General features: G+C 45.7%; 1 protein-coding gene across 4 annotated transcripts in view; it reads right to left on the bottom strand.

Moving 5' to 3' along the window:
* The window catches only part of sorbs2a (sorbin and SH3 domain containing 2a), a 60,689-nt gene that overhangs the window by 1,841 nt on the left and 41,579 nt on the right, over positions 1–17,269 (bottom strand). For 3 of the 4 annotated variants that reach the window (XM_061770528.1, XM_061770529.1, XM_061770531.1), the window contains 9 exons: positions 13,760–13,941; positions 11,920–13,581; positions 11,019–11,098; positions 10,774–10,871; positions 10,446–10,560; positions 10,238–10,366; positions 9,500–9,703; positions 1,286–1,323; positions 1,080–1,186 (listed from right to left, as the gene is read on the bottom strand). In XM_061770528.1, coding sequence (XP_061626512.1) covers positions 1,080–1,186; positions 1,286–1,323; positions 9,500–9,703; positions 10,238–10,366; positions 10,446–10,560; positions 10,774–10,871; positions 11,019–11,098; positions 11,920–13,581; positions 13,760–13,941 — 2,615 coding nt within the window. Of the gene's footprint in view, positions 1–1,079; positions 1,187–1,285; positions 1,324–2,472; positions 2,542–3,655; positions 3,950–6,708; positions 7,345–9,499; positions 9,704–10,237; positions 10,367–10,445; positions 10,561–10,773; positions 10,872–11,018; positions 11,099–11,919; positions 13,582–13,759; positions 13,942–17,269 lie in introns of all 4 variants that reach the window. The other variant, XM_061770532.1, reaches the window with a different exon arrangement.

The raw sequence follows: 17,269 nt of genomic DNA on the forward strand, positions 1-17,269 counted from the left end.
AATTCAAAACAATAAAATGCTTACATGAATTTGATCTGAATTACACATTTTTCGATGGCAAAGGCTATCAGTTATTAGCGTACTGAGGGTGCCATTTTACTTGTAAACTATAGGTTCATAGTGCCATCTATTGGCAACTTATTTAATTACAACATGCTGCTCCCCCCCAAAAAAAAAATCTCCACAAAACATCAAAATATGCTAATTTTACGTCACTGGTTCCAGTTCCTTGAAAAAAAAAAGAGCAATTGTGACACAGCGTGATTTTACTTCCAATTATAAAATAGAATATGGTAAAAAACAAAAATAAGTTCATTTCCTTCACAAGTTCAATTCAGAAAGTGAAACTCAAATACGTTGACATCCTGCATATTCGTGACTCGGCATTCCATGAACCTATTCTATATTTGCTGTAAATCTCGTTTATTCGTTGTTTTTGTGCTGCGACCAAAGCAACAAAGGTTATGACTTTGCCACCATCTTGTGGAACACTGATAGTGTTTTTCCGTCTGCGTTTGAGATGACCGTTTTGGTGGCGGTCCTTGAATGCACCTCGTGCACCGTCAAAACTGAAAGTCAAAGTATGTTGCAGTTTTTTCTCCCAATGCCGCTACTAATAGCTTGTGTCGTCAAAATGTTCCGTATTCCCTAACATTTTCTATCGTGTGAAGATGCCCAAATGGGAGTTTCATGACTTTCTACTGTTTGTGTAACGTGCTAGTCCACATATTTGTTTGCCCATATGTGATATGTCACGTCAGATTGTTATTCAGGCTCGTATGCTAGCTAATACTATTGATGAGCCTCATGTGAAGTTGGTTTGCTTGTGGTGAAAAATTGAAATTTTATGCTAATATATATATATATATATATATATCTTATACAGATGAATTGAACACATGGGAAAGTATTTCAGAAAGTCAATTCCTATCTAATTTACATATTAAAACCCCGTGGAACTTTTACCCAAAGCATGCTCTTAAATGACCCTAGGACTTAATGGTCCTCCCAAAGGGATTCATTAAGACAATACATAGTTTTAATCATAACAATAAGTCGTCTTGTGTGTTTTGGCTTACCGACAAACCATCCGTCGTCACACTTCTCCATCACGTCGACAACGTCGCCCTCCCTCAACTCCAGCTCGTCCTCGTTGCGCGGCGCGTAGTTGTACACGGCCTGGAAGCTACATTGCAAGCAAACGTCTATTCTTTATTAAACTTGGTGGTTGGCTTATTGACGTTAAAATGACACAAAGAAATTTGACAGTGTCAACATGACTTACGGATCTCCTCCACCGTGGAGAGCTTCCTGAACTAATCGCTGAAAAAGAAATACAATGTATTAGAAAACTTTCATTTCAAGTAGAATTTTGTTAACATAACATGACATAATGTAACGTAACAAAAGATGGCATCTGTAAAGCTGATGTTTACTTTGGAGTTTAGAGGAATATATAATATTGACAAAAAAATGAAAGCTTAATTAAAAAGAATTTGTAATTACATTTTAAATGTAGTTTTACTGCCCTACAATTTATTTGAAATATTAGAAAGATTTGTCCGCCAAATGGAAAACTGTTTTTATTTGTGGAAAAACAGATTTAGAAAGAAAATCTTATATTTGTAATAATAATTAGTATATATATATATATATTTTCAATTAATGAATTTTATAGATAGGCTCCAGCGGCCCGTGACCCTAACCAGGGTGCTGAAAATGGATGGATGGATGAATTGAATAATTCATATTTTTAAAACATAATGGTGTGAAAATGTATCCAAAAGTCAACAATATTGGTCAAAATCATTAGATTTGTTTTTGCACCTAAGGAGAACGCTGTAACTTACTCAAATTACAGCCAATATTACAACACTGACTCAAAAATAAATCAGTGATTGAAATGTTTGATTTGTAATAATTAAATAATATACACACAAAAAATAGAATTGATAACAAATGTTTTTATTAAATAGTGTAATAAAATGTATTAAAAAAACCAAAAATGTTTCCACCTAATTGAACACTATTTGTGAAAATGTACTATTGAAATTTGACTTCAAAGAAAATTATGTCCAAATATATATATATATTTTTGTGAACTAATTTACTGGTATATAATATAGTAGTCGCAGTAGTAGTAGTAGTAATGCACTATTATATACAGTTTATTAAAATATAAACAATGTTATTAGAATTTTCTTCCATTACTATAATTACTTCTTTTTATATTAACAAATATCATTGCATTTTATTAGAATGCAGGCCTATTTTTGGGCCTGTACGGAGTAACCCCCACGTACAAACAACAACAACAACAACAACAATTCTTCTGTACTTTGCACTTATTTGAAAATGCATGTTAACGAAGCGGTCTGGGATGACTTCCTCCAACGCGGCCACTTAAAAGCAACCCTACACGACAATTTCAGCGAGCAGAGATCACCAAGAGACAAAGACGTGTCCCCCTACCCTCCGACCTCTAGCGGGCCTCCGAGACAAGATGGGGCTACGAGGCGGCTTTCCACCCACGACTGGATCCTGCTCCGCGGGCATTAAAACAAAAGGTCAAAATGTATGTTCTGGCTTCCATAGCAACCCACAGCAAGCCACTCGCGTTCAAGTCAAGCACACGCAAAAAAGCCAAACGCCCACATGCCAGCAATCACGATGCAACCACCATCTGCGCAAACCTTTGATCTTTAACCACAAAATCATTTATGTTACTGGACAATTAGCAGTTAGCAGGCGCATCGTATTGTATAAATTCATAAATACTATGACATGATATCGTCACACTTTGTGATGGACGTCATTACCACAAAACATGCTGACTGCAGAGTCGACGTGGCATCTGTAAAGCTGAAGTTTACAGCGGGTAGTTTAAGGAGCATCATTATGTCACTGAACGACTAATTTACTGTGTGTAATTATTTGAAAACACGAATGAAGACGACATCATTATTCATTTAATGGGTTTTAAAAAATGTAGAGTTGGATATTGTAGTAAAATGCTTTTATACAAATAAAGGTCTTTCGCCAACAAACTTGGTTATTTGTGGATTAAAACAATAAGAACGAGTGAAACAATATTTATAATAGAATATTTTTAACAAACAATATTATTGAATGTTATTAAATATATTGCTGCTATTTATTTGTGGAAAATGTGATAACTGGCATATGTTTTGGAATATTTGATTCAAAATATAAACAATATTATTTCATATTATTATAAAAATGCATTTGTACTAATAAAGGCCTCTCCAACAGAACTCTATTGTCACTACACCGTTATTGCTATATTATAATTATTTGTGGAATACTGATTACAAATATTTACTATTTTATTGATAGCAGAAAAATGGATTTGGCATTTCCCCCGAACAAACGATATTGTTATTTATTTGTGGGCAAATGATTGAATAAAGCATATTATTTGATATTAAAAAAACGCATAAACTACTACTGAACACTATCATTATAAACTATCACACAAATATATTGGCAAAGTATATTTGTACAAAGGCCTGGCACTCTGCAGTTGAGTAAATACTGTAACTAGCCACACTGTGAGGTCCATGGATTAATCCACTCGGTATTCCAAAACTCGCTGTTAGAATTCATCCTCGGCACCACCCTGACTCCAGTTTACCTTCACCTTGGGAGACCTGCGGCCCGTGTGGGGTACTGTGGGGGGAGAGCGGCAGGAAGTAAAGAGCAGGGGGGATGGGGGTGAGGGAGACGTGGCGGGGTTGGGCGGAGTCAGTGCCTCTGGCGAGCGGAGGGGGGAGACGGAGGGAGAGGGCGAGACGGGAGGTGACGTGGAGAAGACGGGGAGAGGCGGTGGGCGGGGAGAGGCCCGGGGAGAGTTCAAGGGTTGGGGTGAGGAGGATGACGGGCGGCCGGTGGGAGGAGAAGGCGAGTGAGTGGGGGGACAGACGTCAGCCTAGCGGGGGCAATGACACACAACACTCAATACAAAACTTCAACTGCATTTAAAAAAGGGACTGCGTAGCCTCAGTAGGACAGGGAGGAAAATATTGAAATATGGAGAATGAAAAAAAAACTAACAACTTGTTATTTATTTATGATAATCATTACAATATTTAGGTTTTATAATTATATTTCATTAAAGATTCACACTTCTCAAAACATCCTTCTTAATAGGCATCATTATTTCTTCTTATTAATATTATGAGAATATTAAAATATATTATTATTATTATTAAAGACTAAACATTTAAAAAAATCTTCATTATTTAGGTTTTTTTCAAACTCAATTGTTGTTTATATATAAAAAAAAAGTGATTTTATTATTTTGAAAACAATGTAATATCATTCAAAAAAGTAATATCATTATTGATATACAGTGTTCCCTCGCCACTTCGCGCTTCACGTTTTGCGGCTTCGGTGCTTTTCCAAAATATTCATCCCCCCCAAAAAAAAAGAAAAAAAACAGCCATATCAGCAGCCATATTGCGGAAAGACGCGTTGTTTCATGTTGTTTCCCGGCGCGACATCGACCAATGAGCATCATCGCAGCCTCACCCAGCATCTTCCCTTGTTGCGTCTCGCCTTTCTCGTCCACGCTGTTGACTGTCTCGCATCCTGTATCTTAGTGTTGTGTTCGTGATAACTTGTTTGGATTAGTTAAGCCCTTACAATGGCGCCTAAGCGCTGTGCCCCCGCGAAAGCTTCCTCCGGAAGAAGAAGAAGTGAAACTTTTAGATTCGATCAACGAGGGCAGAAGCGATGCATCTGTGGCACGCCATTATGGCGTGCATGAATCGAGCAAAAAGAAAAAACAAAGCCAACAACTACCCAGGACCATGCTTTTCTCCAAGGTAAAACCCCGGCGACACCATCAGCGCCTCCAGCGGAAGAGTCTCCGAGCGAACCGAAAGCCACCGACGCGAGCCTCTCGGCCTCGCTCCGAAGGCAATGTTGATCAATGTTCAGGACTGTGTAAGCTTTGATCATTCAAGATTTCAGTCAACACGTGGACTGTTGTAATCTTTGTCTCAAATATGTCAAGTAGAAAACACTGTTGACACATTTGAAACACTCTGGTACACACATACGCATGCACGGAAATTCCTCGGGGGCAAATCCTACTTGGCGGGTTTTCCACCTTTCGCGGGGGGTTCTGGTCCCCATTGGCCGCGAAAAACGAGGGATCACTGTATTTAGGATTTCAATAAACATTATTATTACTCATCTATTTTTTTAAATATCCGTCCTCTGCAGACGCCTGATACTTTCTGCAATTGAGTAAATAAACAGCCCTTAGTCAAGTGGTCGTAGTAGTTGAGGAGTATTAAAACCATTTTTCGGCCATAACGGTTACCAATTTGAGTACTCTACTTTGACAGTGGTCAACACACATTTCTGAGTAACATTGAAAATGTGAAGTTCGTTTAAAAGTCAAGAGATGATCACATTTTTCTTCTGGAAAATGTTAAAATGACACATTTCCACCTTGTCATTAAAATGTTTCAATAAATGACGAGTCTACTGTAGTGTGAAGCCACTGTTTGCATATATGTCTACATTTGTTATTCAAATGTACAATTATACATAGAAATATTTTCCTGCATGTCTCATCCAAGGTGCTCCATCTTTTTAAGACAAACTGTGTTTCCACAAGGCAGTACAGTTCAGTACGGTTTGAAACTCATCGCTCAAGCCTTGGCAGAGTGAAGTTGCAAAGACTTCAGGTCCAAGATGGCGACTGGAGGCTGGCACAGCATCAATTGCTTTCAACACAAACAGCTGTGAGCAATGAGCCTCGGGTATTAAAGTTACTCCGATACCCGCACATCGGTATGAAATATTTTTTGGAAGTAACTTTCACGACAAAGGAAGTAGGCATTGTAGCTGTGGCTCACACATCTCGGTCAGGGCTGCAGGAATTCAATATTTTTGGAATCCATTATCCTAGAGATGATCCCATCATTTCATCTGATAAAACTGGACTTTTCCTTATTAATCAATAAAATGTGCACGTAAGGTGCAGCTATTATTGTTGTCCACATGGGGTTGCCGTCCTCACATTCCACACTATATACTAATATCTGTGACTTTCAGTGTGTGTGGTCTTTTTTTTGTTTTTTTTAACATGAATGCATGTGTGATGTTAACCACAGTTAATAGTAAACAAAAAAATAAGTATTAACTTTAATGGTGCATAAGTAATGAAAGTGGACGATTTGTGTTGCAGATGTGGCTCACTAGTCTGTTTTATTACCAATGTAGCGCAAGTGCAAAAAGAAGTGTAATGTGTAACGTGAAGGTGGTTCATGTTGCAGACGTGCCTCACATCTCGTTTTAAATTATTGTTAATTTCGAGAGTATAAAATAAGTTGACAACTATTATTAGTCAACTCACAGTTTTAACTTGAATGAAAAAGTTGCACCTATCTTTTTTTCCACAAAAGAATAAACATTAAAAGGCTGTAATAGGCTCTCTCAAACCCTAACAGCGTGTTTCCGCATGGATGTTATTGCCATGAGGCACAAAAGTGTAGTGAAATATTATTTTACAAAGTCACAGCTCTGTAGGTGTCAAGCTCTAGTCGGTACCCCAACACTAAGGTTGCTAATGCAAAGTAGTAGACCTCATTTTAAAAAGCGTACCTCAAAGGAGTAAACCGTAATGCTTGGTGGAAACAGGGATGCTTAAAAGAAAGCTCACACATGTTCTACCTGTATACTGAGCCTCCCTCTAAAAATCTCCTCATCCTCATCTTCTTCTTCCTGAATGAATAACTCGATAGTTGACGGAGGCCTCTGAGACTCAACGAGGGATTGGCTCAGGATGTGTGCTGTTACACGCTTGTGTTCTGCTGATTCAATTGCTCGGGGTTTCGCTTCTGGCTGAGATTTTCGAAATCGGGCCTTATTTATAGAGCGCACCGGTGACCGGTCCTGGTCATCCAGAATAACAGACAACAGGTCGTCGTAAGGGTCTGCCACACCGAGCTGGACATCAATGCGGCTATGTGACGTCACGGGCTCCGACACCGCTTTTGCCGACTTGCTTGGATTCGTTGCGCGCAATCGGTCGACCGAGCTTCGCCCGCGAGAATGTGCGAGTGGACCTAAAACGCTGGAGGGATACTCGGGCGAGGCGGGCAGGAGCTCGTCCAGAGACGACGCGTCGTGACTGGTGAGCGGGGGCGGCATGGGCGTGGTCGAGAGGGAACGAGGCGGTGGGACATCCACAGTGAGGGAGAGCCACTCATAGGTGACCGCCCGCAGGTCGGGCCTTGTCAGCAGGGAGGATGGGTGGTCGCGGGCGGGGGCGGGGGCGGGGGAAGGAGGTGGGGGACCGTAGAATGTCTCCATGAGGAGGAAGTGGAAGAGAGGGAAGAGAGTAAACAGAAGGGAACACAGTGTGCATGTAATGCTATGATTGATATGTGTACTATTATAATACTGGTGGATTCAAGCGACAATAAATGCCCCTAGTGTAATACAGTGGAACCTCTAAAGTTCGACTGCAACTCACTTTTACATTTTTTACTTTGGACATTTTTGAAGTGTATCAGAGTGGTTTTTATACGATTGATGGTAGGGGTTGATAGCTGCCGATTCTGATGCCGATCATCCATGCGTGAGATCTGCTGATCACTTCCGATACCGTTCATATGGATGAGCTGTACATTTTTCCATTGATTTATGGTGTGTGCTACTGGCTAGATATAATCCGACATGTTTGTTTGGGTTTGCTTTGCCTACGCAGTGTGAAGGGGGATGCTACACTAGGGCTGGGTGATTAATCACCATTATTTTGATTAATATTTGAAATCTAATCATGATTGATTGATTATTCATATTTTACAACTTTGTAGTTATTTTACTATGAAAACTAAACTTGAAATATAACTTGAAAGAACAACCAGCAAATAAATTAGTAACAAGTAATAGAATGTATTCAAATAATAGCAAAGCAAAACAAAGACAAATAAATAGTCAGGGCTGAAAACGTTTTTAGTCATGACTGTACTATCATGTGTCAAAAAAACCAACAACAAAAAAACCCAATCCTCTCATTATTGTGACATTTAACAAACATGATTTTTTGTTTGTAATCTAATTGACCTAAAACAGGAAAGGTTTAGTCTGATTTTTATACGGGTGAATGATCTGCTTGTCCTGCTGTGCGTGCCTCGGACTCTTAGGGGCAGTGTGGTGCGATCCAGGCAAGAAGCTACTTGGTAACTGTAAGCTAAAAAAAAAAAAAAGAGGAGAAGAGGAAAGTCACATAGCTTAAACAAACTCGTTTTTCACAGATGAGGAAGAACATATTCCTGTGAGCATTGTTATATCAACTGTCTGTATGTGTTACTACAGCGTTTGTGTGTGAATATTCAATATTTGAAGGGAAATCCCTCCCGTGATCACATGCTCATATTAGCTAGCCCGTCAATATGCTAACAATGAATGGAAAATCCCATTCATTGTTAGCATAAGATGGCGATTTCTAAAACAATGTCTTGTATTTGAATATAAAATGATGCACATTGTTTTCTTGTGCGTTTAGTTTTGCAGTAAACTCCAACTGGGGTGTCAGCCTTGGATTAATTACCTTGCCTTGCACTACACTGCACACATTCTCTGCAGGCTGCAAAGTATGAGCCACAGGTGATCGTTTTTTGGGATTGACAATGAAAGGTATTGATAGATGAGCGCAGACAGTGCGTTTTCTACGGAAATCAGCTGATCATGATCAGTGGCCGATCGAATTGATGGGCAAGCAGTCCACGGTGTACCCCGCTTCTCTCCCTTAAAGTCAGCCGGGATAGACCCCGGTTATTCGAGACCCTAAAAAGGACAAGCACTTGTGTCGGAAAATGGTTGGACGGGTGGTAATTTTACTGCAGCAGGTGGCTTTATACATGATTGACTGCCAACCAGTGCACAACAGTTTTTTCCCCCCCAAATTAAGCTGGGACTGATTTAGAGTGACGGGCTAACGCAGAGTACAGCTTTCCTTAACATGATAACCGGGGCTTGTATTTGGTCTCCAAATTATACCCGTCAAATAGTATATCACATCCGTGTGTGTGTGTGGACCATGCAACGGACACTTCGCCAAACACAAATACTGGCCACCACATGTGCCGCTTATCACTGCAGCTCTGCGTAGCTTTTTATCTTAGCTTCCCCCGGCCTACCTGCCAAATCGTGGGTGGAGAAACTCTGTGTTGGGGCAGGATTATGTAAATTCAACACACTGTGATGTCATAGTCCTTCAAAAGTCACTCCATTTCACATTTGGGGTAATAGGCAGCTCACAAAAGACTTACTTGCTTGTGGAATTTCACACTTGACGGGTGGACAGCTAATTCCAATCAAAGTAATAAAGTAAAAACAGCCATGATTTCCCCCAATATTCTCGTTGAAATTTCAAATTGGGAGCTTTCGAGGTTCCACTGTACATGTCCCGACTGAGCCTCTCATCAATCCTGGCGTTGTGGTGACATTCCCTTACCTTGATGGGCGTGGAGCTGGGTGTCCTGCTGCTATGGTATCCCTGGGGGTCCACGTGGTGGAGGTGGTGGGCAGAGGTCTTGGCGGGCGAGCGCTTGAGCAGGTCCACATAAGCCACAGGAAAGATGCCCTGTTTGGTCGTGTCCGGGATCTTGCCCTCGTACCAGTTCTGGTCCACCTGCCGCATAACGATCACCCTTTCGCCCTGTACGCAGACACACACACACACACACTTGTAACTTAATGTGCGATTGACCATCGGTTCAGGGTGTAACCTGCTTCTCTTGCAAAAAAATAAGCTTAGGTTACCTGTGACCCTAATTAGGACAAGCAGAAGACGGATGGATGGTATTGTATTGGAGTAGGTACATGATTGACTGGCGTACAGTCCAGAGTGTACCCCGCTTCTCTTGCCAAAAGTCAACTGGGATAGAGTACAATTACCCACAACTCTATTGAGGACAAGCGGTATAGAAAATGGATGAATGGGTGTTATCATATCACATCAAAGTAGCTTTTTACATGAGCAACTGGTGTCCACTCCAGGGGGGTACACCATTTCTCACCCAAAAAACCCTAACCCTATCTGGGCCTGACAACGAGCTGTATAGAAAATAGATGGTATTCATGTATTGTAGTAGCTTTGTACGCGATTGACTGGCGTACAGTCCGGGGTGTACCCCACTTCTCTTGCCAAAATTCAGGTGGGATAAGCTTTGACTTCCGCCACACAAGCTACCTTTCGGAGAGACAACTCCACGTTTGTGTCGGCGTTGAAGTTGTAGCGAGCCACCGCCTCTCCGATCTCTCTGACGTGGGCGGGCGGAGGCGGGCGGCTGGGCTGCTGCTTCTCCGAAGACGCCATCTTCTAAAGACATAGAATTAGAGTGTGAATGCCGCATCATGCGACTCATACGGTTTGTGATTTTTGCCAGCTGTACACCCACCTCCACGTAAGCTATGGGGAATATCCCTACCCGGCCTCGGTGCTCGCCTTCGTACCAGTTGTTGTCGAGCTGCCTGATTATGTTCACCGCGTCCCCTTTCTTGAACGTTAACTCCCTGTAACGCAGTCGGGTTAATTTAAGCGTGGACCGTGGGGCTTTACTCATTGGAGACCGGGTGGCGTATGAACAGGAAAGACACAGTCAAAGCCATTCAGGTGTGATGGTGGGATGCGAAAATACTGACATAAAAACGTGTCAAGTTGAATGGAGCGAGCGGCTATTTGCTGACATGTCGGGTTAAGGCGTTCATGCTTCAAACCGTACTCACTTAGCCGTCTGCGCTTTAAAGTCGTAAATGGCTCGGGCGGGCTGCTTCTGATGGAGGAGAGAGAAGAGAATAAGTTGTGTCATCTGTTTATGAGACACCTAGAGGGAATAAAAGTGGGGGAGACAAAAAAGGCAGCAAGTATTACCAGCAATAAGCACCACAACAATACAACCAATATTGCTAATGCTAACAAAGCTAGTTGTTGTCATTTGGGGGTTGGGCGGGACAAACAAAATAAGTCCTACCTCTCTGTCAGGAGCGGCTCTTCGAATCTGCGGCGTGTGGCGACCATCCGTGGTGGAGTAGCTCCTGGGCACATCCTGCTCTGTGATTGGCGAGAGACAAAACAGTACGCGCAGTTAGCATAGCAACGACAAAAGGGACAACGACGGGCATGCTCACTGTATGGCTGATGATGTCATTCCAACAAGTACAGTACATACAGTAAAGGCATGAAACCTTGACATTAAAATGGGCGATTGGGATTCCCCAAATATGACAAAGACAGACTTTTGATCAAATACATTTGCAAAAGAAATGAAACGGGGGGAGGTGGGGGTGGGAGAGATGATCGGTGACTCTGCAAAAAGACATATTACAAACAGATGGCCATGAATTGGACAACACCATTCTGATTAATACAGTAAACCCCCATTAATGGTACGGGCAAGGGACCGAGCCCTGCCCCGAATAGCACACAAATCACCCCCTAAATTCTTTATAATACCTGGTTAAACTTGGCGAAGGCTCTCCATAACTTCCACTAACTACCCAGACTAAACCTAGCTCCTCCCCCCCACATACAAAGATGTTAGTCTTTCAGTCGAGATGTATCACTCCAACATACTTTTGTGACACCAATTCCTACTTTCCTATTCGCTACGGCCTTGATGCTTTCTTGTGGCATGATAAGAGTTAGAAAGAGAATAGCTGAGGATAGGTTCCTCAGAGTAAAAAAAGACAATAGGTGAATTTGTGAATGGCGAACTGCGAATAGGCGGGGGTTCACTGTATCCTGTAAATACCCATGCAATACCCATGACGAGCTCCCAGTTGTTGGGATCGGATGCTGTCGTAGGCTTTGTAAATATGTTGAAAAAGCACAATAATGTGGCAAAGAACACACGATTACTGCATCATCTCCACCTGAATAAAAAACACCATTCCCATTGCCACGCTCCTCCCCGTAATCATTACAGTCGGTGGTGTCCAAATGCCGTCCGTAACAGGCACTGACTGGCGACTGCAATTGCCGGGGGGACTGCAATTGTGGCGTGAGCGGATCTCCCCCTTGCGAGGCGTAACCGTCCGTGGGGACCTCGTGCCAACACCCCCTCCTTCCCGGCAACGAAGAGCTTCTTTCGGGCACGTTAGGCAGCAGCTCCGAGAGTATTCTCCTCAGGATGCTGTCGTCGGGGGTCCTGGCGCCCCTGTGGCCCCGCTCGGCTTGGATGTGCTCATAGATGTCTCTCAGGGCGTTGTCCAGCGCTTCGTAGATAGCCTGCTTGGATTTTGGTCTGCTTGTGTGACCGCCGCCGCCGCCGCCGCCGCTGCCCTTTTTCTTGTGGAAAGGCACTGGGCTGACCAGGGAGGCCAGCTTGGACATGGACTGCTGGGACTCGTTCTGGACCTGGGAACGGCCACTGCGACTCAGCACCGAAGGTCTCTGAGGGTCCTGGCGGGCCCGCTGTCGCTCGTGACGAAGCATGGTGGTGAAGCGGGTGTAAGAGGCCGGGCAACGACCCTTGCAAGAGCTAATGAGGTGTCGGTGCTGGTAGCCCTGGCTCTGGCCGACACTCTGGTGACTAGGGTGGTGGTGGTGATGGCGGAGGCGGTGGTGCAGTGTGGCAGAGCCGTAAAAGCTCTCCGAGGACGTCAGTGAGCAGTGGTCAAAGTCGCTCTCACTGCAAAACGAAGAGCCCTCGACTTGGATGAAGTCGCTGAGGTCTGAGGCGATGGCATCCTGCTCGCTGTCAGAGTAGTCAGCTTGCGGCATCCGAGGGACGGGAGGAGCCGGATACGAGGCCCCACGGTCGGGCTCCGGCCCCACGCGAGGCCGACCCTCAGGCGGGCTACGAGGTTTGCGTGAGCGGTCCGTAGCGGGAGGCGGTGGTCTATTGCCACTGTCGCCCTCCTCCAGTAAAGACTCGATTGAGAAACGACGTTTTGGAAAACTAGGGGTGCCGCCGCCACTGCTCGCTCGGGACGAAGAGCCGCCTGGCGTGGTGGCGCCCGATGGCACCTCGCTGTCCCCCAAATTGGGCATGGATTTGGACTTCTCAATGAGACTCTCGTACGTGGAGATGCGGTTGGGCACAGTGTCGCGCGGCACTTCCAAGCCGCCAGAGGGCACGCAAGGGGAGAGACGGTGCAGGTGCAGATGGGGCTGCCGCTCCAGCTCCAAGATGCGGGCGCGGACCGAACGGATCACCTCGGACGGTATCAGGTGGGCCCTGTCGATGTGGTGCATCTTGCGGTAAAGCTTGAGGAAGCCCGGGGAGTCGTGCGGCAGCCGACGGCGGAGGTGGGGCACAGAGCCGACAGACCTGTCGGAGTCTGAGCGGTTGCACAGCAACGAGCCGGCGCTTTCTGAGCGGCAGGCGCGCCGTCGGCTTGGACTGTCGCCCAGCAAGTCATCGCAGCTACGGGACCTGAGCTTGCCGCTGGGCGGTAGCGGCGGTGGAGCCTCCTCAGAGGAGGCTCGCTTTGCCGCCTCCGGGTCACGGAGGGGCACAGGGGGCGGTGAGGAGTGCCGGCAAGAACCGGGAGAGGTCAAAGTGTTTGAATACATGACGCATGCGGCCCCACCTTGTTTTAAGACGTCCCACGAGAGAGCAGCGTGGTGGGAGAAAAGAAGAAGAAGCAGGAAAGCATGTTAAGCAGTCGTAGCAAGCAAGAAAGGAGAAGAGGAAGGAGGAAGGAGGAAGGAGGAAGGAGGCAAAGCTTCCACAATCAAACCAAACTGGCAGTCATTCTAAGTTCACACCTTTGGTGCGTGAGGGCGAGGACGGTGAGGAGCGAACGACGGGCTTCTTGAGGGTGCCGCTGGCGGACCTGCTGGCGTCCGGTGTTTTGGGCGACGCCGCCACTCGGCTCGGGTATGACAGAGTGCTCGCCTGGGAAGCGGCAGGCTCTGACTTCCTTCTCTTTCTGTAGTCGCTGGCAGCACTGAAACACAGCGGTCAGTAATGACAACAACATCCCCAACGAATGAAGGCGACACAGTCCACATACAGGATGGGAATATGGAAGCAGATGTGTAGTTCCCAAAAAAAAACAAAGTATAAAGACATCACAGCCATGCTCTTTGTTGTATGAAGTGCAATAAATGAGCATTTCATCTTTTACAACTATTTGTTTTTGAACATGTTGGTACTTTTATTTAAATCATGTGCAATATACAGTTTTTTCCTATATTTATATTGTTAATGTTCAAACTGTGCATCATGTTACAGTGGCTTACAAGAATATTCAAATAATATTGATACAACAGACCGAATATTAATATTTCCTCGTTTTTGATGAACATGGTAATACAGCACATCATTATAAAAACTGATTACTAGGAAAATTATGATTTGTATCAGAATGCTTAGTTAAAACTCTGTATGCCATCCATCCATCCATCCATTTTCTACCGCTTATCCGAGGTCGGGTCGCGGGGGCAGTAGCTTTAGCAGGGACGCCCAGACTTCCCTCTCCCCAGCCACTTCATCCAGCTCTTCCGGGGGGATCCCGAGGCGTTCCCAGGCCAGCCGAAGGACGTAGTCTCTCCAGCGTGTCCTGGGTCGTCCCCGGGGTCTCCTCCCGGTGGGACGTGCCCGGAACACCTCACCAGGGAGGCGTCCGGGAGAATCAGATGCCCCAGCCACCTCATCTAGAATAGACCTTACCAGGGAGGTTGAGGAGTGTGATCTCCGTCGCTGGAACACACCCACCGGTCCCCCTTCTTAAAAGTCTGCCAATCCAGAGGCACTGTCCCCGATGTCCACGCGATGTCGCAGAGGCGTGTTAACCAGGACAGCCCCACAACATCCAGAGCCTTGAGGAACTCGGGGCGAATCTCATCCACCCCCGGGGCCTTGCCACCGAGGAGCTTTTTAACCACCTCTGTGACCTCAACCCCAGAGATAGGAGAGCCCGCCTCAGAGAACCCAGACTCTGCTCCCTCTTGGGAAGGCGTGTCGGTGGAATTGAGGAGGTCTTCGAAGTATTCTCCCCACCGGCTCACAACGTTCCGGGTCGAGGTCAGCGGCGCCCCATCCCCACTATACACAGTGTTGATGGTGCACTGCTTCCCCCTCCTGAGATGCCGGATGGTGGACCAGAATTTCCTCGAAGCCGTCCGGAAGACTTTCTCCATGGCCTTACCAAACTCCTCCCATGCCCGAGTTTTTGCTTCAGCGACCACCAAAGCTGCATTCCGCTTGGCCAGCCGGTACCCATCAGCTGCCCCTGGAGTCCCACAGGCCCAAAAGGCCCGATAGGACTCCTTCAGGTTGACGGCATCCCTCACTGTTGGTGTCCACCAACGGGTTCGGGGATTGCCGCCACAACATGCACCAACCAGCTCCGGTCGGCCGCCTCAGCAATGGAGGCGCGGAACATGGTCCACTCGGACTCGATCTCCCCCGCCTTTCCCGGAACATCAGCAAAGTTCTGTCGGAGGTGGGAGTTGAAACGCCTTCTGACAGGGGATTCCGCCAGACGTTCCCAGCAGACCCTCACAATATGTTTGGGCCTGCCGCGTCGGACCGCCATCTTCCCCCACCATCGGAGCCAACTCACCACCAGGTGGTGATCAGTTGACAGCTGCGCCCCTCTCTTCACCCGAGTGTCCACGACCACAAAGTCGATCATTGAACTGCGACCTAGGGTGTCCTGGTGCCAAGTGCACGTGTGGACACCCTTATGCTTGAACATGGTGTTCGTTACGGACAATCCGTGATGAGCACATAAGTCCAATAACAGAACACCGCTCTGGTTCTGATCGGGGGAGGGCGTTCCTCCCAATCGCGCCCTTCCGGGTCTCACTGTCATTGCCCACGTGAGCATTGAAGTCCCCCAGCAGAACGATGGAGTCCCCAGCGGGAGCGCTCTCCAGTACCCCCTCCAAGGACTCCAAAAAGGGTGGGTACTCTGAACTGCTGTTTGGTGCATAGGCACAAACAACAGTCAGGACCCGTCCCCCCACCCGAAGGCGGAGGGAGGCTACCCTCTCGTCCGCCGGGGTGAACCCCAACGTACAGGCGCAATAAGTATACCCGCACCTGCTCGGCGCCTCTCACCGCGGGCAACTCCAGAGTGGAAGAGAGTCCGACCCCTCTCGAGAGGACTGGTACCGGAGCCCAAGCTGTGCATGGAGGAGAGTCCGACTATATCTAGTCCGAACTTCTCGACCTCGCACACCAGCTCGGGCTCCTTCCCTGCCAGAGAGGTGACATTCTACGTATTCTAGAGCCGGGGATCGGATCGCCAAGGTCCCCGCCTTCGGCCACCGCCCGGCTCCTACTGCACCTGACCCCGCGGCCCCTCCCACAGGTAGTGAGCCCATGGGAAGGTGACACCAGTGGAATGATATGCAATTTATTTTGTTTTGTAATATAATGTGAATGAAGTCAGCAATGAAAAGTGAATGTCCTTTCACCATCTTTCCTGTCATAATGTTACATGTTTTTGTTTGAACATTAAGGACAGAAGTCCTGTGTTTGTTTTAATTCCTCATTTAAAAAAAAAAAGACCATTTAAGCAACATTTTTTTCTCATGTTTTTTTAGATTGTCGGGTGAAAGCTACAGCTACAAAACAATAACGTTGCACTGTACAGTAATGTGGGTGCGTATGGCCTCAAAAAGAAGAGTGTTTCAATGTAACGGACAATCTGCAATATCGGACCAACCCCATCCCCTATTAGTCCGTTCTATCAAGGTTCCACTGTACCTACCAAAGTCGAGGTTCCGAATGGAATTTGGGCTGAATGTTTATAAAACTGTTTTGTAGATATGAATATTTCAGGGTGTACCCCACCTCTTGCTTGAAGTCATCTGAGATGACAAACTAGAACTAGTAGACATTCCAACAGCTTCTTCCCTCTTGCAATCAACTTCTTGAACAGCTAACTTACAATTCCATTACAACAAGCTGGCAATTTTTGGACTTGAGTTCGTTGTCACATTTCTGTATTTCTGTATTATGTATTACTCGTGCACTCACTGTAGTCGTCTCGCCGTGCTGCACTATTTGCATATAGTGGCCACTCATGCCAGAGTAGCATCTGCTCCATTTGCACACTGATTGAGGAGTATCTGTAACATTTGCACAACCATTGTCCCAGATTATCGCAGTACTCGTCACTTTAAACCGCATACACTCCTTGAAGTCTCAGTGCCCTTTGCACAATGGTCATTGCACCGGACTATTGCGATATTAGCCATTCGAACTGAGGACTCTGCATCTTTTTGCACAATTGTTGTTTGTTGTTGTTTTTTGTCAATGTC

The sequence above is a fragment of the Phyllopteryx taeniolatus genome, chromosome 4 (genome assembly GCF_024500385.1).
Source record: "Phyllopteryx taeniolatus isolate TA_2022b chromosome 4, UOR_Ptae_1.2, whole genome shotgun sequence".
Taxonomy (NCBI): domain Eukaryota; kingdom Metazoa; phylum Chordata; class Actinopteri; order Syngnathiformes; family Syngnathidae; genus Phyllopteryx; species Phyllopteryx taeniolatus.